Raw genomic sequence first — 21784 nt, 5'->3', positions numbered from 1 at the left:
ATTGCTATAGGTTTTTTTTTTTTTTTTTTGCTAGCACACAAGCATTAACAGATCTCTTTCATCAGGTATTATAGACCACCTAGATCCAGACAGAGGTTGTTTCAAGCATAAAGTCAACGTAGTGAGCCGAAGATAATGAACAGTTTCCTAGTTAAAACGGCAAGACACCAAACAAAATCATTTCGACTGGACACAGCTGTCTGGCCTCCACTGGCATCTCGTGGAGAAGTCTTACAGCTTCATCATCTCTCTCTTGCTTTGTCCTTCTGAGATGGAAATATCCTCACTCTGCCGGAGCTTGTAGCTGGTTTTTGGAGGCATCTTATCAGCTCAGTGCACACAGTCGAGGGACAGTCTGGAACGCCCAAGGTTCCCGCTGCCTTGCATCTCAGAAAGAGCAGAAAACTGCGTTTTGGATGCACCTTTTCTTTTATTGATAGCACCACTGTCGCTTCGGGAATGCGTTTTAAGTTTCCGCTTAAAATTCAACCCAACTTTCTTTGGTATTGCTTGTTTATGAACATGGAGGTGTTGCAGGCAAGATGAGGGCTGAATGTGTCTGTTTATGCAATACATAGCATTCCCTACACATAACTTTAAGAAAATAAAATATCATAAATAAATCATAAATAAAATGTAATAAATGAAAGTGTTTAAGTAATGATTAAAACAGCCAAAATGAATGAATGAATGATGCATTTATAGTGTATTGCCGTACACCCAAAGCGCTTTATAATCATGTGGAGGGGTCTCTCCTCAACCACCACCAGTGTGCAGCATCCACTTGGATGATGCGACGGCAGCCACAGCACAACGGCGCCAGTACGCTCACCACACACCAACTACTGGTGGAGAGGAGAGAGAGTCATAGAGCCAATCAAGTGGATGGGGATTATTAGGAGGCATTGAGTGATAAGGGCCAGTGGAGGGAATTTGGCCAGGACACCGGAGTTACACCCCTACTCTTTTACGAGAAGTGCCATGGGATTTTTAGTGAGCACAGAGAGTCAGGACCTCGGTTTAACGTCTCATCCGTAAGACGGTGCTTGTTGACAGTATAGTGTCCCCATCACTATACTGGGGCATTAGGACTCACACAAACCACATGGTGAGCACCCCCTGCTGGTCTTACTAACACCTCTTTCAACAGCAATCTATTTTTCCCAGGAGGTCTCCCATCCAGGTACTGACCAGGCTCAACCCTGCTTAGCTTCAGTGGGAAACCGGTCTTGGGCTGCAGGGTGATAACATCACTACCCATCTTCATCAGAAATCTTGTTCCACTACCTTATATAAACATGTATGCATGACGTCATGGCTTGTGGGCGGAGTCCTGTGACTAGGCCCACCCACAAGCATAGTGTAATGATTCTTGTCATATTGCTAGTAATTCAGAACCGTTCGGCTACAGAGTTGAGGGATGTTTCTCCACACAGCTCTTGTCGTGGGATGCTGGTGACAAATCTTTCGCACCGGTATCAGTGTCTCTCACCTCTGTTTTGACATATGACCAGTGGAGTGACACTGCCCCCTGCACTCTTCACACAGTTCCTCTGCATCAGACGACAGCATAATAGCAACCCACAGATCCTCAGCATTACTGCTGGCATGGTTTAGCCAAACAGGTAAAGCAGTGTCCAACGAAAATGTGCTTATAAAGGCACAGGCAAGTTAAAATAATGCAAATATGAGGAATAAGAGGTACAGATGTGTATTTAAATTGAATTTAAGGGAACAAGGGAATTTAAAGGAATATTTTAGATATAGTACAAAATAAGAATCTGTGGTCTGTTGCTGAACAACACAGATTTTGTCAAAATTAGGACTGTACCGCCAACTACTTTGTTATATTATACAATAAATATTCTGAAACAATAAATGTCATAATTCAGTACAGTGCATTGCATCAGAATATCAAAATTAGATCATAATTGTGAAACCTCAGGAAAAGAGTGTGAATCTGTTTTCTCTCTCATATTGCTTACTCGTCTTTTGTCCAGTAATGTCGAGCAGCTATTAAAATAATGTTTTCTAATTTAAATAAAATATAAATATTCAACAAAATAGATAAACTTGAATGAAAATTAGAAATACTATTGGCAGATAATACCAACACCTTGTAGATGATCTGCTTCTTAACTATAGGAAATTATATACCTGAAAAAACGAATAGAAATATTGATACAATGGTTTGAAGCATCATTGCAGTCTTGTAAGAAATAGAATCACAATACATTAATATGCAATTGTATTGGCACATAGTAAAAACAAAACCATTGTTCTCTTTGTCCTGTATTGACACAATGGATATCCTTTTAGTTGTACCTATTAGTGTAAATGTGTTTTCCCTCCTTTATAACCATAATAATAGTCAAAATAATTGTCAACATATTCCTTCCAGACCATTGAATAAAACTTTTCCAATACGCTACATAAAAATATTTGCATTTAATAATGTTTATTAGCACTTGTAATTTATCATCAAATATGTGGGAGGCATGTACAGCACCACAACAGGATGTTAATCGTTTCCTTTAATGACAATCAAAACCACTAACTCATGTGGTCTGCCAATTTTTTGTAAACATCTAGACCGCATGAATGCAGAGAGATGAATTCCTTGACTTTGGTTCCATTAATCTCTTTTATAAAACTTAAGATGTAATTACTTTCTCTTTCTGTGTCTCCATCTCTGTCATGACCTGAATCCATTTGCAAAGCCTAGTCAGCTAATAAAATAGTACCAAAGACCTCAATGGACACTCAGGTCTTTTGAAGATTAAATGTGAATGGTTGACTAAGTCATGTGGTCTTTGGAGACGGTTCAGAGCAAGAGTTAAGAGGTGAGAGGGGTGACAAAGAGGTTCCCATGTAAGTGGTCATCCATTAATCAAACAGCCAAGTTATTTTGTGAGGAGAATTTGCATGGATTTTTTCATTTTAGTGATTTTACTGCAAACAAAACAGGAATTAATAAAATAAAACTTAAAAACAGCAGTGAATAAATGCAAAGTTAAACAAAAACCCTGGTCACCATGAACTGGTGTTGCATGGAAAGAAACAAAATGCCCAAACAAAATGTTCCTCAGGGAATGCAGGTTCAATTGACTTTCAGTTTTCGTTTTAAAAGATCACACAAGAAAAAAAGAAGAGCCACCTGACAGCTGTGAATGCATGAAACCGTCCGGCTCTCAACCAGATTCCCTCGACTGGTCAACAGCCACACTGTGCTCGCAGAAACCAAGGAACCATGCTAATTCATGCAAGAGTTTGAATGTAAAAGCTGCTCTGTCTCTCTGAATCCACCTTCCCTCCCTCCCATCTCGCTCCTTTCGTGTCTGTCGGTCCTGTGGGCTTTGGCCATCCTGCTCCAAAGCTGTGCTGTGAATGGAGCCAGACTGCACTATGGGGGATACTGACTGAGAGAAGAGGTGACAGTTTAGCACAGACAGGAGGGACAAAGCCATCCAAACACACCGCAGGGCAGATCGTCCTTTGGGCTTTTAGCTCATTTACGGTGTGTGTGTGCATGTTCATCTGCCATTTGCCTGAATGACAGATAAAGCCTGTCTAGTTTCAAAGCATTGCATCGTTTGTACATAGAAATTGTTTTTGAGTGAGCTCGGTGAGCTTTCTGCATTGACAGCTTGACACATTGCGTTAAAAGTCACACTGTGCGTTTGAATATCTCAGACATCTTAACTTAACAGTTACTCTGGAATGATTAGTAAACACATGCACAGTCAGTTGCTTCAGATTTGCACATTCGAATGCTGCAGAGCTTCAGTGTACACAAGACAAGATCTGTGAGCTAAACAAGCCTTTAGCATGAAGAACAGTAAATGCCTACAACAGGATTTAAATCTAAGCATGATGCTTAACCCCATTCATATCTGCAGAGGAAAAGAAACACCACAGATGATGAATACAGAGTCTACTGTCCTATGTCATGACATTAAACCTCACAGATCAGACTAGATGACCTGTAAAAGCTTAATGTATATTTCTCTCACTTTAGATCTGGACTTTTTAAAAAGGTTTAACCCTCTGCATGATGTGTTTTTTCCCCCCATTTTTTTGTTATTCAAGTGCTATTATATTTTTGTACAAAAAAAAGACTTATCACTACAAGAAGGTAAATATTCAATCATTTATAATATTTAAAACAATATAATATTATATAATATATCATATATCATATCATAACATGTAAGGGATAATGCACGGCTAGCTGTGCATTAAGTGGAGGGTGGTTGCCTGAAATGCATTAAAATCGTTTAATGTACAGCTAGCTATGCATTAGCCCGCTTATACCATGGCCATTTGCCCACATTGACAAGTTAAAACTGTTAATGATGTTTGCAGCACAATATTTGATCAGAAGGATAAAAATTAGAGTTTTTTCCCTCGGTTACGGCTCATTAGCACTAGCATTCTGCCCGCTTCAAATCAGTCACAGAGATGAAATAGTGCGGTAAGAAAACAATTATTTGAATGAATTATAGCATTCATTTGAATTAATTGTCGATCGAGAGAGAGAGAGATGACAGCTGTGAGTGAGTTACCGGCGTCTGTGAGTCTCTCTACAAACAATGAAGCTGTGTTTAGTAACTTAAAAACAGCGATTTTATCACCTCGCTGCTGAGGAATGTAGTGTAGCGATCTAGTATCTAGGCTATTTTATTAATAAAAGTCGTGAGAAAGAGTTGACAAGTTTCTGTATGTGCACTGCAATTTGCAATCTTCAACCTCTCTGTGTGTGTGTGTGTGTGTGTGGGGGGGGGGGGGGGGGGGGGGGGGGTCAATTAGAGCAGAGTATTAATATAGAACGGTGATTAAACTGACTTGGAACTACCTGTGCATTAAACGGGTTTAATGCATACCAGCCAGCCAATCGGAATCGAGTAGGCTATTCAGACAGACCATTGTAAAAAAAAAAAAAAAAAAAAAAAAAAAATTATAAAAAAATATAATATAATTTTTAGTTAATATATGACTTTCATCTTTATATATAACATTTATAGCACCTATGGTGCTATATAGCACAAAAAGTGGTTCCCCTGTGATTACGAGCCAAGAACCACTTTTAGTGCTATATAGCACCATTTTTTAGAGTGTAGTGCACTATATAGTGTTAAATAGAAGCAGTGCAGATATCAATCTCTGTCGCCAGAATTTTCTCCCTCCCATCATTTCTTTCAGCTTAGCCTGATGTTCAGTATGCAAATCCACTGCCGTGTGCGAGCGCTCACGCGTCCGTCCAGTTGACAGCAGCATGCAAATGTGTCGTCCCTTAATCCCAACATGAAACAAAGAGGACGCAGCTCCCTCACCCGTCCTCACGAGACACAAACGGGAATGAGTGGCAGTACAGAGGAGAGGTGACTGACCAGGATGCATTTGCCTTTAAGCCCCTATAGCGGCAAATACGTTTGTGGTTGCAAGCGCGTCGCAGCACGTAGCCTTGCTCACACGAGCACAGCAGAGCTTTCATATCTGCATAAACAATGTCAAACGGCTGTCACATCAAATAGCTGTGCGTTTGCCTGTTCTGTCCCCTGTTGTTGATTTTGTGATGACTGTGTGGAAAAAGCACATGAGGGACAGATGCGGTGATTGACAGCTGGCAGAGGCTTCTTCGTGCCACTCAGCATTTTCCATAGCTGTGCCATTCTACTGTCAGACTCACTCTTGATGGGGGTTGGATGATTAAGCAATATCACATAAGCAAGTGCTCTTGTACTGAATAACAGCATGGCTGTGGTTCAAGCACATAGGTAAAATCAGTTAAAATTAACATTTAGAATAATATCACAAATGTCAGCAATTGTGTTATTCTGAATGAAAATTAAAACCAAATTAATAACATAATTTGGAACTGAACCTGAACTGAAATGCATTTTTATGCTGTTTTTACACTCTAAAATTAACTAAAATAATATTAAATTGGACAGAAATAAATTTTAGTTTTAGATATGATATATTATAAATGATGACATATTATAAAACTAGAATTCATAAAAAAAAAACTGAATTAAAAATGGAAATGGCACTAATTGGCAAACTAGAATTACACATTTGTAATTTATACCAGTTGGCAAGTTGAGTAAAATACAAAAACTAAAATAAAACTAAAATAAAGCGAAACTAGAAAATTAGAAAAAAGAAAAGACGACATTGAAAGCAAATTTAAATTTAAGAAAAATAATATTATATATGCCATGCCAGATTCTTCACATTTTTATGATGAAATCTATACAATTTAAATATTTCTAAATGAAATAATTAAGATCCATTTTCCCTACAAATGTTAAGACTAAAATTTGATCAACTTAATTAAAAACCTTTTCAACTGTATCAATAAATATGAATAAAATAATTTTCTCAGAGGAGTAGAAATACTGTATAACAATCAATGTGTTTGTGACAAAGACCTCTAACATGAGTATAATATGGGTCAATATACACTCACCTAAAGGATTATTAGGAACACCTGTTCAATTTCTCATTAATGCAATTATCTAATCAACCAATCACATGGCAGTTGCTTCAATGCATTTAGGGGTGTGGTCCTGGTCAAGACAATCTCCTGAACTCCAAACTGAATGTCAGAATGGGAAAGAAAGGTGATTTAAGCAATTTTGAGCGTGGCATGGTTGTTGGTGCCAGACGGGCCGGTCTGAGTATTTCACAATCTGCTCAGTTACTGGGATTTTCACGCACAACCATTTCTAGGGTTTACAAAGAATGGTGTGAAAAGGGAAAAACATCCAGCATGCGGCAGTCCTGTGGGCGAAAATGCCTTGTTGATGCTAGAGGTCAGAGGAGAATGGGCCGACTGATTCAAGCTGATAGAAGAGCAACTTTGACTGAAATAACCACTCGTTACAACCGAGGTATGCAGCAAAGCATTTGTGAAGCCACAACACGCACAACCTTGAGGCGGATGGGCTACAACAGCAGAAGACCCCACCGGGTACCACTCATCTCCACTACAAATAGGAAAAAGAGGCTACAATTTGCACGAGCTCACCAAAATTGGACGGTTGAAGACTGGAAAAATGTTGCCTGGTCTGATGAGTCTCGATTTCTGTTGAGACATTCAGATGGTAGAGTCAGAATTTGGCGTAAACAGAATGAGAACATGGATCCATCATGCCTTGTTACCACTGTGCAGGCTGGTGGTGGTGGTGTAATGGTGTGGGGGATGTTTTCTTGGCACACTTTAGGCCCCTTAGTGCCAATTGGGCATCGTTTAAATGCCACGGCCTACCTGAGCATTGTTTCTGACCATGTCCATCCCTTTATGACCACCATGTACCCATCCTCTGATGGCTACTTCCAGCAGGATAATGCACCATGTCACAAAGCTCGAATCATTTCAAATTGGTTTCTTGAACATGACAATGAGTTCACTGTACTAAAATGGCCCCCACAGTCACCAGATCTCAACCCAATAAAGCATCTTTGGGATGTGGTGGAACGGGAGCTTCGTGTCCTGGATGTGCATCCCACAAATCTCCATCAACTGCAAGATGCTATCCTATCAATATGGGCCAACATTTCTAAAGAATGCTTTCAGCACCTTGTTGAATCAATGCCATGTAGAATTAAGGCAGTTCTGAAGGCGAAAGGGGGTCAAACACAGTATTAGTATGGTGTTCCTAATAATCCTTTAGGTGAGTGTATATGTATAGTATAGTATAAGCAATAGAACAGAAAAATATAATTAAATTCAGAACTATAATAACCCTGATTGTGAGTGTGATAATTTATAGAATGTTTTTATGAAACTGTCAATCAAGTATTTTTATTTGGCAAAATGGGTTAGTCAATATATTTTTCATCTTTTAATGAAAAGTTTAAGCTGGTCTGAAACAAAGCCCTATCTATCTAATTTTGCTTCAGGTCCAATTCAGGTTTTACATTTTCCAGTGAGAAACCAGCTGTAAATGCGTCAGGAAAGAGAGAAAAATGACAGATTTGGAAAGACCAGCACCAGTCAAAATTTGGTTCCGTTTTCTAGTCTGGAACACCACGAGAAAAAAAAAAAAAATGTCCCAGTGCAGTTGCACTCTTGGAACCAGCACTAACTGTTGTGTAATTAAAAATAGAATATGTTTGTGCATTGGACTGTGGCGTCAAAAATCATGCTGTGTGACAGGAGTAAAAAGTTGATGCTCCAGATGTTGCTTTTAAACCAGTCGTGCACGATTTATGAAGCGGCATCCTTAATCAGATTGAAATTTAAGCTATGCTGAAAGCAGCCAGTGCATAAAAAAACCACAGCGCATGTTATTCAAAGCATATGAAATTAAACCAAAAGGTCTGCCGCAAAAGTGCCAAGTTACATGCCTCTCCTCATGTTCGATGGCTGTCAGCACCCGTGACGCTTCCTCACCAGAGCCTTCATGCGGCATCACGCAAATCGACACTTTATTGATGTAATGCACAGAACTGCAGTGCAGCCTGAATGATAGGCTGTCATCGAGCCCCTGCCATCAGCACTGCTACAGACTCCATAAAACCGCTCAACCTTGACACTTCATTAAAAAACATTTTTATTTTTTCAGTCGCGATTTCAATACTCTATTCTCTGCGAACGGCAATTGGCGGGAGTTATTCACAAGGCTAGTTTCAACAGATGACTCATCTAATCGTACATCCATGTCCTTTTATCTGCCCTATAATGCATTTCCTGCATTATCACTTTCTTTTTAAGCAGCATAAAGTCCTGAGGTCAGAAAGGACGTTAAGTCCAGACAGAATTTTTACGCCTACTTATTCCGGCGGTGACCGTATATGCACGCTTTATGATGGCGGAGATATGGATTTAGATAGATCATTTTACAGTGCTCCCAGAACAGCTTGTTTGTGGTTGTTCAGTTTAACCTTCTGGTCTGTAAGATTTGACCCCCGATTTATCAAAAGTCGCCTACACTGCCAGCATGCATAAATTCAGATGCTGCTTTCTTCTCTGAAACACGCTGATCTTATTTGTTGATACCATCTTTATCTTTGAGCCAAACAGAAGGAGATTATAAAGCATACTGGAGGATAAAGTTAACTAACCTTATTTTCTAGGCTGGAAATTGATCAAAACAATGTGTTTTGCCATTCACATTGATTCACTGGGCAGATGTTTTTATCTAAAGTGATTTATAGTGCAATTCAATATTTTTAGTACGTGTTAAAAAAAACACACTAAACTTCAGTGTAACTCTATGGAAGCTTGTTTCCACTATGGAATAAAAATATATAAAAGGTCATTGTGACTTGCGTCACAATTCTGACTTTTGTCATCTGAATTCTGAGTGTACATATTGCAATTCTGTTTAGTTTGTTTATTTATCGAAAATACATTTCAGTAGCATGAGTTATATAGTCTGACAACAATATAATCATAAATTATATAAAACATTCTCAGGCTGGTGCATATAAATGGAATATACTGGCTCCTTTAACTGTAAGACAGGACTATGGATGGCATAATAAGAATAACAGATTCTTCAGACTTATGCAGTCTCTGGCCTTGGAAACACTGAGCTAAAGCAGCAGGAAGCATTAGCGTATCATTCAATGCAGAACTTGCCCTCAGCTGGAATTGATAATCTGTCATAATGGTGCACTGCTAATGGTTCGGATGCATTTCTACTTCAGGAAATACACACATTATTAGAAACGTATGAAAACTCTGCACTTAACATAAAATATGATGCCTGCTACCTGAAAACTAAAAAGTATTGATATCAGTTTATGAATTGAACATTTGCCTTCAGTGTCAAGATTTCATTTGCACTTATGACACCAAAATACACAGACACAAGCTGTCGTCTGCAAGGACATGTTGACTTGTGCTCAGCACGGCAATGCTGCTGATGGCCAGTCGATAGCGTCACATCAGCGCAGTGCTTGACTGAAGTGCCAGCTGTCCGTCACTCAACGATTCCCTCAGTGGGTCACTAAGTGAGCTCTTATTGACATTGCCATGTCCAGCTGTAACCTCCCTCAACCTATACAGCCTCAGTCCATCCCCTATCACAGACACTATCGCTTTACACGGCCGGATTGGCAGATCCCACAGGATTGACAGCGACTCTGGCCACAGGGGAGCAGAAAGACAACGTCAGTCAGCTCTTTGCAAGTGCACTTTTTCACAAACAAGCTGATGAGCTTTAAATAAAAGTAATAAAAAATTAGGGTAACACTTGAGTATAGGGACCAATTCACTACCACCATTATTTATATAGCACTTTTTACAATGAAGGTTGTGTCAAAGCAGCGTTACAGTATTAACTAGTTGCTTATTAGCATGCCTATTATTAACAAATGCTGTTTATTAGCATTTAAAACAAGCAGTACTTATAAAGCACATATTCTGCATGACCAAATTCTACATCCCCAATCCTACCCAATACCCTAACAACTACATTACTAACTATACGCAGGAAATTAGGAGTTTATGGAGGCAAAAGACATAATGGTTTGTTAATGATGAGAATTGGACCTAATAATTTAAATTTAATAAATTTAAGGCATAAGACAAAATTTAGAAAGTAACAAAATACTGTACAGATTTTTTTTTTTTTTTAAGTAGAAATTATTTTTACTCAGAAACTGCTAGTAAATTTTAAAAACAGTTACAAAGAAACAGCAAGTAACATTAAATTAAATTTGAAAATCTGAAGAAGAAAGACTGACATAGTACTTTATTGTAAAATACACTCCAACAATTTTTGTTTTATTTTCAACTTGGAATTTTTTAATTTTAAAGTTTAATTAAATTATACTATTATATATTATATTATTTTATTATAATTATAATGTATAAATTAAAGTCATACGATGGAAATGCAAAAATACTGTGTAGTATACATTTTTGTTGCCTGCTTTGTCCACATGTCAATGTGAAAATACATAAACAATACATTTCAAGTAGCATGCAATATTGTTGTCACATGACCACAGTTTTTATTCAGTTGACTCAGTTCTCTCAAAAATGAAATGGTTATTTTGCATTTTCAATCATAATTTGTACAAAAAACCCATCTTGGTAATGAATTAATCAAACCTAAAAATCAAGGCTGTGATTACTTCTGGTTCATTTATTAAGAAATCGAAGGTCAAATAATGTGCATTGCATTGAAAGTTACAATATCCCAGAACAAAATGTGTATACTGCATATTTTAAATTTGGATACTGCTCACAGTGCACTGCAGAAATAGTACATATGTTAACATGCTACTCCCAACATATTCCAACACTTGTAAGTCGTGCCAACTACATGCAGTGTTACATCACTGTAACCAATCACACACATGCTTCTCTTGAGCATACAAGTATGATGTTCCTCCAGCTTCTCCCATCGCATCTTCTGTAATCTAATTTTAGTTAGCAATTGTTTTCTCCCCAGTGGAGGTTGACACGGGGTAATGAAATTAAGCTCTATTACCTCCAGGGGCCATTCCACACAGAGAGGGAAAAAAGAGAAACAGAAAAAAAAAACAAAAAAAAAAAAACAAAAGTGTCATCCTCTCCCAAAGCCAGGAGAGAAAAACGACCACATGCTGCACTAAAACATGCTGACTCATTTCAATGAAGAACATGACATGCTTTTATAGACTTTAGGAATCATTTTGACATTTGATTCAGCAAAATACAACTACTTTTGAGGATAACAGAAGCTTATTTCCAATAAATACCGGAGGGGAAATCCTGTCCAGAAAGATAAACTACAAAAACAGAGCCACAAAGATTGTGTCTGACAGCAAAACTTGACTACTTTTTTGTTATTGTAAAAGTGAACATAAGCAACATAGTGTCTTGGTGTCATCATGTGCAGCTGTTGCCAAAATTATATTTTTGGCTATTTCTTATAAGCTACTGAAGGAAAAAAGAAAATCAGAGACGGTGCTTTGGCTTAGTAGCTTGCGCAGATTATTAAACCATGGTGCTCATGTAAGAATTACAGGTTCGATTCTACATTGTGCGCTAATCAGTTTCTGTATTTTTATTTTAACTAGATGAATCTCTAAACTGTCCGCTCTGACTCACGTATTGCTATTCTTATTCTATGAAAAAAAGGCAACTGTCAAAGCAGTGCAAATAAAGCTGATGCGCATTATTCCTCAAGCAATATCCCTTCTATCATTTCATTTAGATATGGGACTTAGGCCACGACTTCATAGGGGAAGTCGTGGCCTAATGGTTAGAGAGTCGGACTCGTAATCCAAAGGTTGCGGGTTCGAGTCTCCGGTCGGCAGGGATTGTAGGTGGGGGGAGTGAATGTACAGCGCTCTCTCCACCCTCAATACCACAACTGAGGTGCCCTTGAGCAAGGCACCGAACCCCCAACTGCTCCCCGGGCGCCGCAGCATGGCTGCCCACTGCTCCGGGTGTGTGTTCACGGTGTGTGTGTGTGTTCACTGCTGTGTGTGTGCACGTTGGATGGGTTAAATGCAGAGCACGAATTCCGAGTATGGGTCACCATACTTGGCAGTATGTCACTTCACTCACTCACTCATTTGTTTCTCAGTCAGCACTCAAATTTGCATGTGCTCTCTGTAACAACTCATTTTCAGACAAAGGCCTTCCTTTAACAATGATGGAACTCTCTGAAGCACCCTCTTGAAAAGGTCAGAGATGAAAAGAGGCTTGCGTTTCTCACTCTGATTCGATTGCCTGTAAACAATGTTGCTGTATGAATTGAGACATGTTTGACAACAAGGATTGGCTGAGACGAAACACAGATTCAGCCTTTCAGTCACACGAGACGCTATAGATGGTTGGCATGCAAATCAGTTTCTTTTGAGCAGGTGCGGCCATTAGTTTCCTGTCAGGAGGGAGCACATGGCCGTTTTTTACTCGACCTCCTGTTCATAAGGTGGACCTTCATTTACTATCAATCAGTTAGCATATGTTTGTAAGACTCCAGGTTTGTACATATTGGACTACAAGGCTTCGAGTGCTGCATAATCCTAACTTGATTATATCACAATTTGATTCCCAATTCGATTATGCTGTCATCCACCATAAACCGTCCTGCAATCAATCACGTTTCCCATTAGCTTTCGAAGGTAGGGCCATTATGTGGTTAGATCATGCGGTTAGTCTATATTTACTTCTGTTAGAGGGATTATAAGGTTGAAGTCAAGAAGGCTATGTGATTCATCACAGGATGTTTACAGGCAGCCTGGGAGTCTGATCTGGATGTCGGAAGGGATGTGCAATTATTCATGAGGTCTGTGGATCGTTCAGGGAATTGTGTACAAATTTGAACAAGAACCTCGCTGCTAACAGAGCTCAAATTGGGAAAGGAGTGGGGAAAGAAACTTAATTTTCAAGGTGATCCCAAGTGGAATATTTGGGTTGAATAATTAGCTCAGCAATATTTGAATCATAAGTTAAGGCTTAAAGTTGACATTAAATCATAATCAACCCTATTTACTTACTTTATGTGCTGCCTCTGTCTTTATGTGCATAATTATCAATGCACAGTTGTACAAAGAGGGGAAAAATGTTTGTTTTAATAAGCTTTCATCAAAATGCAATAACTCTGAAACAATTCCTGGCTTCATTCTGATATGAAACTTTTCACTGAGTATTTTTATTGTTCCGTTTCACTCAAATCATGTCACATTATGGAAATAATGTGGTGCGAAAGCCATTTCGTGTTGACTATAATGGTATTTTGGTGATTTGGTGTGATTTAAAGGGGTGCACTCAAAAATTGTCATCATTTACTCTTTTCAAACAAAATTACATTCTTTCAGTGAAACAAAGGAAAATATTTGAGAAAAAAAGTCTCAGGCTGCATCCAAAATTACATACTTGCCCACTAACAGTATGTGAGCAGAATAGTAGGTCCAAATTCACAGTATTCATAAAAGAATAGGCAACAAGTCCTCAGAAAACCTACTATTTTCAACGAGATTCTCGTCTGTTGAAGACTTCACTATCCCATGAGGCCATAATAGAGGATTTGTGAAGCGTCACGATGGTAGTTCACATGACAATGGTAACATGGCCAATGCAGTACATCCGAATTACATTCAAACTATAGAACATACTTTATTTTTTTTAAACGGTCTTTAAGTAATTACATATTCAAAAGAAGTACCGACTCAGAGAGTGTTCGATTTCTGATGCAGTCTCTGTGTTTTTTATTTGGTCCATACAATTAAATCAATGGGTTTCAATATTTGCATCCCAGCTTTTTTTTTTTTAAATATCTTCCAATGTGTTCTGTAAACAGAAAAAAAGTCAGAGGTTTGGAAGGAGGGTAAATGAACCCTTTAAGTATATCCTTACAGTATTCATCGCTAAAACAGTGGGTGATCGCATGGAACAGTTTCAAACCCTGACTATACATTTCATTTTGAGGAAGCATAATCTTGTCAAGTCCAGCCCTAAGGGAGCAGTCTATCATTTCAGGCATTCATGGCATATTTCAGAGTGGAAAAACTGAATTTAAAAGATCTGACATTTCAAGTCATGAATTCAGAGAAATCAAGCTTCAGCAGTCTATATATTTCCCTCTTTTTGATTAAAAAGTATCTAATTGGCGAAGATCCTGTGCCACACATAATTATACACCCCTTTCCTTTAGAGACTTTGAAAGCACACATTTACTTGCAGTACAGCATTTACGGTCTGCTTTCTCATTCAGCGCTTGAGAGCGAGGCGAACAAAGATCTGGCAGAACCTGACACATCTGGAAGCCCAGCAGGTTACGAAACACAGATACACAAAAACGACAAGAATATCAAACAAAAGGAGAGGGCCAACTACAGAGACTTCTCCTGGCCTGTTTCCAGAAGAGCTGCCTGTCTTGTGTTCTGCGCTCTTGTACTCTCGTTGACGTCCTCTTCTAGTTAACATACATTTTGAACGATGCTGACAGTCTGGCTTAGCAGCAGTCTGCAGAATACATAAGCACCTTTAAGAAACCCTTCCACAATCTCCACACAATCACTCATTCTTTCACATCCGCTAGATAGATAAATATTTCAGAAAAAGTACAAAGGAAAGTTACACTCCGTATGCGAAGCAGAGAATCACTGTTGCAAAACAGCAACACGTTTAAAGCAATAAAAAAAAAAAAAAAGTACATTTTTAGTAAATATTCATACAGTAGAGCCCATTTAGTATAATAAATAGAAATAAAATTGTTAACTAAAATCAAACCATACTAGTATGCTGCACTTCATTACAGAATGAAGTTTGAAGGGAAGAGAAATTCGATACTTTGCTCTCTGAGGCATAACATGTTTCTCTCAACATGAGACCAAAGCTGCATTTAGGTAGCAAACAGTGTTTTATAATTTGCTCCCGAGAAAGGCTCCCCACTTCATGTAAACCGCTTTCTCTCTTGCATTTCTCTTGACAAATAAAGTCACAGACGACCACAAAGCGAAAAAAAACATTGCATGGATATAACTCTTGTATAATCCATAGCAATTTATATGACTATACCTGAGCACCTATCGTTTCAGAATGCATGCTGTTGTCTACATGTAGAAACGGTAGTGTTTGTCAGCAACAACAAAGTCTATTATTATGTAACAAATATTATGTGGGCTCCAACGTAAGAAACTAAAATAAGGCTGGTCCCAAGTAAGCTTTCCATGAGATGTGTGGTAAAGTGTTTGTAGTCTGACTCAATGTTTAAATAACACTCTTCTGAGAGCTTTTTTAAACCTCAATGTGTTTGTTAGTACATGACTTGGCCAACTTCTCTTTAAACTCTTTTTAAGAAAGGATACATTTATAACGTAACCTTGCTTATTTCACACCAACTGTTCTGGTGTTGTGAAGGCTCTGCTTTATTTTATTGAAGCAATATTGCAGTATCTAAGGGTCATAACTGAGCTCTCTCAAAGGACAGCCAAGTAAAACAGTTCCAAGACAACTTATAAGGAGAGAAATACATCCAAACATAAAAGTTCAGGTCTATCGGGCATTCTGTGTAGAGTTTTTTGAGACACAAATGGTACTTCTATGGTCGTTTCCACCTCAGATGAAAACACAATGGTAATTGTGAGAATGTAAACAAAAATAAATAAATATTATGTATAAAAAGTCACACCGAGATATAAAGCTGCACTTGGGAAGTTGCAAATAAGTTGAAGTTGCAAAGACTACAGAGTCACATTATGAAAAAGTTGTAATTACCTAAACAATTGTTTAACTGCAAGAGTCACAGTGTAAGATTACGTGCCAGTTACAAGAAACAAAGTTGCAACTACAAGAAATAAAATTGCATTGTGAAAAATTAAGTCGCAACTACTAGAAAGTCACATTGTGAGATGTAAAGTTGCAATTCCCCCAAAAACTGTTTAATTTGTGAAAGTCATGGTGTAAAATTAAGTCAGTTACAAGAAACAAAGTTGCAACTACAAGAAATAGTTGCATTGTGAAAAATTCAGTTGCAAATACTAGAAATTACAAAGTTGCAATACTCACTCCACAAAAAAACGGTTTAATTGTGAGAGTCAGTGTAAGATTAAATCATAATTACAAGAAACAAGTTGCATTGCGAAAAAAGGTTGTAAATACTAGAAAACCACATTGTGAGATACAGTAAAGTCACATTATGAGATTAAGTCACAGTTATGAAAAACACATTTGCAACTACAGGAAAAAAGTTGCATTGTGAGAAATAAAGGTGCAAATATGAGAAAGTCACATTGTGAGACCTAAAGCAACAATTACCAAAATTAGTGGCAATTGTGAGAAATAAAGTCACATTGTAAATAAAGGCAGTTATGAGAAGCAAAGTTGTAACTGCAAGAATTAGTTGCATTGTGATGAAACTGCAAATACAAGAAAGTCACATTGTCACATATTGAAGTTACAATTACTGAAAACAGTTGCAATTGTGAGAAATTAAGTCATATTGTGAGAAATAAAGCTGCAAATACTGGAAATATTAATAGTAATTGTGAGACATAAACCTGCAGTTAAAGGTAAAAGTTGCAGTAACTAGACCTAAAACTACACTAATGTCCCATAACATCGCCATTACTGATAACAGTTGGAATTACTGCAAATAAATCATATTAGGGCTGCATGATAAATCGCATGCATTATTTAATGCGCATCTTGTCAGTAAAGCCGGTTCTGTATTGAACGTAAATTTCCATCACGTAAATGCTTTCACATGGAGCAGCATCTACTACACAGAGCCATATTCACAGACAAGCTGCGCAAAACCATGTTCATAATCGCAATTTAATTCATTCAATTGTGTTCCGAAGACGAACTAAGCTTTTACGGGTTTGGAACAACATAAGGATAAGGTATTAATGACAAAATTTTAATTTTGGGGTGGAGTAACCCTTTAAAGTTGCAAATTAAAGAAAGTAGTCAAAAGTAGTTCATATTAAGAACATGAAGTCGCAAATGCCAGAAACAAACACCGCAATTACCATTTATTCTTCAAGGATGAAACGGGCTTCCATACACTCATGAAATCTGGCACTTTCAAGTTAAGTAATAACATACAAGCATCTGCTGAATATCCTGTCATAGAGATGTGGGAATGATGAATTGCTGTTTCATAAATATCTGACATTTTCGTTTTGATATGACTTTGATAAAGAAAAAAGCTTTCAACACCTCATCTCTATTAGAAAGTAATAAAAGCTCTCTTACAGCATGCTCATCTAAGTGGCACTTCTGCCCCAGAGGTGAACTCTGTGACCCTTTCACAGTTGGCTGGCATAAGCCACCGTGCCCAGCGTTTTGGGCCTGCCACCTTTCCTGTACTGTGAGAATTCAACTGTGAGATTAAAAAGAGCTAAATGTTGTGACCTACCCTCTAGCTAACACAGAGTCAACCCTGCAACACACTCAGTGTGTGGCGGCGCACACTCAAACACTCACAGCAGGGCAAGTGCAGTGCATTATTGCAGGATTTATAAAGTTTATGAACTTTGTATATGCACATATTCATTTTCGATTGCAATTTTGAATTCTGCTAACAAACTACTCAAATGCTAGATTGCCCAGCCCAAGAACTCCTTTAATAATTCAAAAATAATTTCATGGATCGCCTGCTGAAGCTGGTGGAAAAAAACAAACAAACTATGAATATATAAATATAACGTAATAATATAGAACATAGTACAGTTCTTATAGAAGCGCTCATTGAAATGCGTCATTTTGCCGAGCGTGTCCACGCTGTGCCCTCATCAGCTCTGAGTCATGTGTTTGACTTGCCTTATTTCTCGCCGCCCACAGATCTGCGGAGGATGACAGCAGGATTTATGGGAATGGCAGTGGCCATCATCCTCTTCGGCTGGATCATTGGGATGCTGGGATGTTGCTGGGACCGTGGCCTCATGCAGTATGTGGCAGGTCTGCTCTTCCTCATGGGCGGTAAGTCAAATAAAAACAACAGACAATATAGGCTGTTTACATTATGCACACAGATTTGATTATACTTAAGTCAAGATATAAAGCATAATCTGTATATATATATATATATATATATATATATATATATATATATATATATATATATATATATATAAAAGAATAAATGAAATCTATGAAAGTATAAATATTGTGAGAATGTTAACATTTTCCCTGATGAGCTAATTATTATAAATTAATTAATTATGCTTCATGAATGAATGAAATTGTCAAAATTCAACTTAATTGCTTAGATTATTTTGGAACAATTTATATAATATAATATAATAAATGAAAGAAAACTAAATAAAAAAATATAAATTAATTTAATAATCATTAATCAAATATATTATATACGTATAAATACACATACATATATATTTTATTATATTATATTATATACAGTATTATATTTAGTATAATTAAAAAATGATTACAGATAATAGATTGATAGAATACTGTGTGGTAGTAAATAATTCCTACGCAAGTCACCCCAAGACTGCATTAATTAATGAGTGACAGCCAGGAAGCCGCCATTAAAGCAATTACATAATATCAATTATCTCCTGATCTCTTATCTCACTTTATGGCAACCAATATCGAGGCTCTCGACGGCGAGCATCTTTTGAATGCACCCACACCAATCAACACAGCCTGTGGCCTCGTTACCGTGCATTTTGATATTCTGTTAACACCCGTCGAGCAGAGGAAGCGGCTGACTTGTTTTGCGTCACTCTCCCCGCTCCCATAAGTGCGGCGGCGGTGCCATAGAGAGCGAAGCGGAGACGCAATTAAGATGTGCGCTGGATTAATGCGATGCCCTGCGCCTGAATAATGAGATGCCAATTAAAAAGCCAATTAAGATGCTAAATTATAAAGGCAGAAGGAGCGCTGGGGGTCAGATTATGGCAGGATGAATCCCCTCTGAATGTTCGCTTGGTCACATGGTGGGGGAAAATGAGTTTGTTAGAGCTCTTTATCAACTAGCATGTTACGACAGCGTCGTCTATACAGGGCTCGACTTGCAGATAAAGCTTGTAACAAGGCTTGGGAAAGAGGAGTTGTGAATATGCCGAGTCTGCAAATGCATGATGGAATGTCACTGCAATGTTATGTAATAACATATAACAACCGCAGCTTGTAGTAGGCCTATACACAGCCAATGCAGCACATTGAAAATACAATTAATGGCAGTGTATAGACAGAAAGCTGCCACTGAAAATTAACTTACAAATATCTATAGACTTCTAGATTTCTCTTTGGAAATCATTCTAAAATGATGATTTGGTTTGGTAGCTAGGCTATATTTAAATAACTTCTGGCCATCTCAAAGCCATCTTGTGATGTTTTTGTTCTCCGGTCCTCTAATTTCAGTCATATTTATTTCCATGTAAATGCAGTCCCAGCAATTCTAAAATTATCACAATTATATAATTAGCAAAGTCAATAGAGACCACAAAACCAGTCATAAGGGTCCATTTTTTTATTGAAATAATATATATATATATATATATATATATAAATGAATAAATAAGCTTTCCATTGATGTATGGTTTGTTAGGATAGGACATTTGGCTGGGATACAACTATTTGAAAATCTGGAATCTGAGGGTCCAAAAAATATCTAAATATTGAGAAAATAGTCTTTAAAATTGTCCGAATGAAGTTCTTAGCAATGCATATTACTAATCAAAAATTAAGTTATACATTTATGGTAGAAAGATTACAAAATATCTTCATGGAACATGATCTTTACTTAATATCCTTGTGATTTTTGGCATAAAAGAAAAATCGATCATTTTGACCCATATTGCTACAAATATTCCCCAGCGTCTTATGACTGGTTTTGTGGTCCAGGATCACATATTTATTCACCTATTAGCATTGCTAAAAGTGCAACATTAAGCTCACATCTAAATGGTCAGTAAACGGTGAACTAAAACGTTGGTCAATTCCCCAATATTTGTGTTTGCTGTGCTATTATTACTTAATATTCTTTGCTGCTTATTAAAGTATTAGCTTAGCATATGCTAACGTCTGACTCTTTTGAAATTAATTCACCGGGAGTTTGATTGAGACGATCTGACCAATTATAATGCTGAATCTGCAAACAAAACAGGACAGTAGATAAATGGTGGACTTGAACTTGAAAAATGCTGTGCATTAACGTCTTTCTGTGGTTGAAACGATATCTTCTGATGTTCGTTCATGTTTATTTCATGCTATAACTGGTAAAGTGGAAGAGATGAGGCGCTACAGTGATCTGTCAGTACACATCAAAGAGCCACAAAACAGTATTTATTGTTTGAATTACTTGAAACGTGACAAAATTTGTTGAGACTTTGTTTCATACCTAAAGTAACCTGCTCTGTCTTGTCCGTCAGCATGTTGTCAGTTTCCTCTTTGCTCCGCAATGTATTTTTTTCACTCCGTGAGAACATGATGTGTGGCGTGAGAGCACTGTAGCTTGTCAGACATAGCAACCGTGACTAAGGGGGTGGGTCAAAGACCACTATTTGTATGATTCACTTCTAATTTAGACCTTTCCACTGAACTGGAACTCAAAGTCAGCACAGTAAAAGGATGAAACTTCAGTTGGATGAATATTCTGATGATTATCTTTCTCTTTTTCAGGCACATTTTGCATCATTTCCTTGTGCACCTGTGTAGCAGGCATCAACTTTGAGCTGTCCCGTTACCCTCGCTACATATATGGCCTCCCAGATGACATCAGTCACGGTTACGGCTGGTCAATGTTCTGCGCCTGGGGCGGTTTGGGCCTGTCCCTCATCTCCGGCTTCTTCTGCACACTGGCACCCTCTGTACAGCCGATCCCTCGCTCTACGTGCCCCAAATCTCGCCAAGAAAACGGCACCGTGTGTTAAGGGACAGCCTCTGAAAATCCCTGAGCCTACATGTGCAGCTGGACAATGGGGGACAAAAATACATTTAAAAAAAAAGACCATAACTGAAAATTAAAATCATGTTCATTTAGAATCATTTCTAATCTCACCAACCAGGCCATTTTTTAACTACGCGTGTGAATCTACAAATGAGTGTCCTGATCGTTTAAAAGAAAACAAAGATAAAAAAAAAAAATGAAAAAAAATATCACGGATAATTGTAAAGATATTATCAGTGGAACCTTCCGTCGTCAAGATCCTACACAGGAAAATAGTCGTTCTTTCAAAGTTGTGACTTTGGTGAGCACAAGAAAATGGTGACGAATGAAGCAAAAAATAAATACAAATACAGACAGTATTGCTCATTCCGATGCTGCAAGGATGGATATTGACATGTCTGTTAGACTGACGTCCAAAAACGCCAAACCTGGAGACTATGGTATTTGTATTGTTGCCAATGTTT

At 37.8% G+C, this 21784-nt stretch overlaps 1 protein-coding gene across 1 annotated transcript in view; it reads left to right on the top strand.

Annotated features, from left to right (window-relative positions):
• Nucleotides 1–21489, top strand: part of LOC306858280 (transmembrane protein 178B-like) — an 80220-nt gene extending 58731 nt beyond the window's left edge. The window contains exons 4-5 of the mRNA XM_079398726.1: nucleotides 18245–18382; nucleotides 21053–21489. Coding sequence (XP_079254852.1) covers nucleotides 18245–18382; nucleotides 21053–21303 — 389 coding nt within the window. The 3' untranslated portion in view covers nucleotides 21304–21489. The remainder of the gene's footprint in view (nucleotides 1–18244; nucleotides 18383–21052) is intronic.
• The last annotated feature ends 295 nt before the right edge of the window (nucleotides 21490–21784 follow it).

Source organism: Barbus barbus (assembly GCF_936440315.1).
Source record: "Barbus barbus genome assembly, chromosome: 39".
Classification (NCBI taxonomy): domain Eukaryota; kingdom Metazoa; phylum Chordata; class Actinopteri; order Cypriniformes; family Cyprinidae; genus Barbus; species Barbus barbus.
Note: the sequence above shows the minus strand (reverse complement) of the source record. Positions and strands in the feature narration are given on the sequence as shown.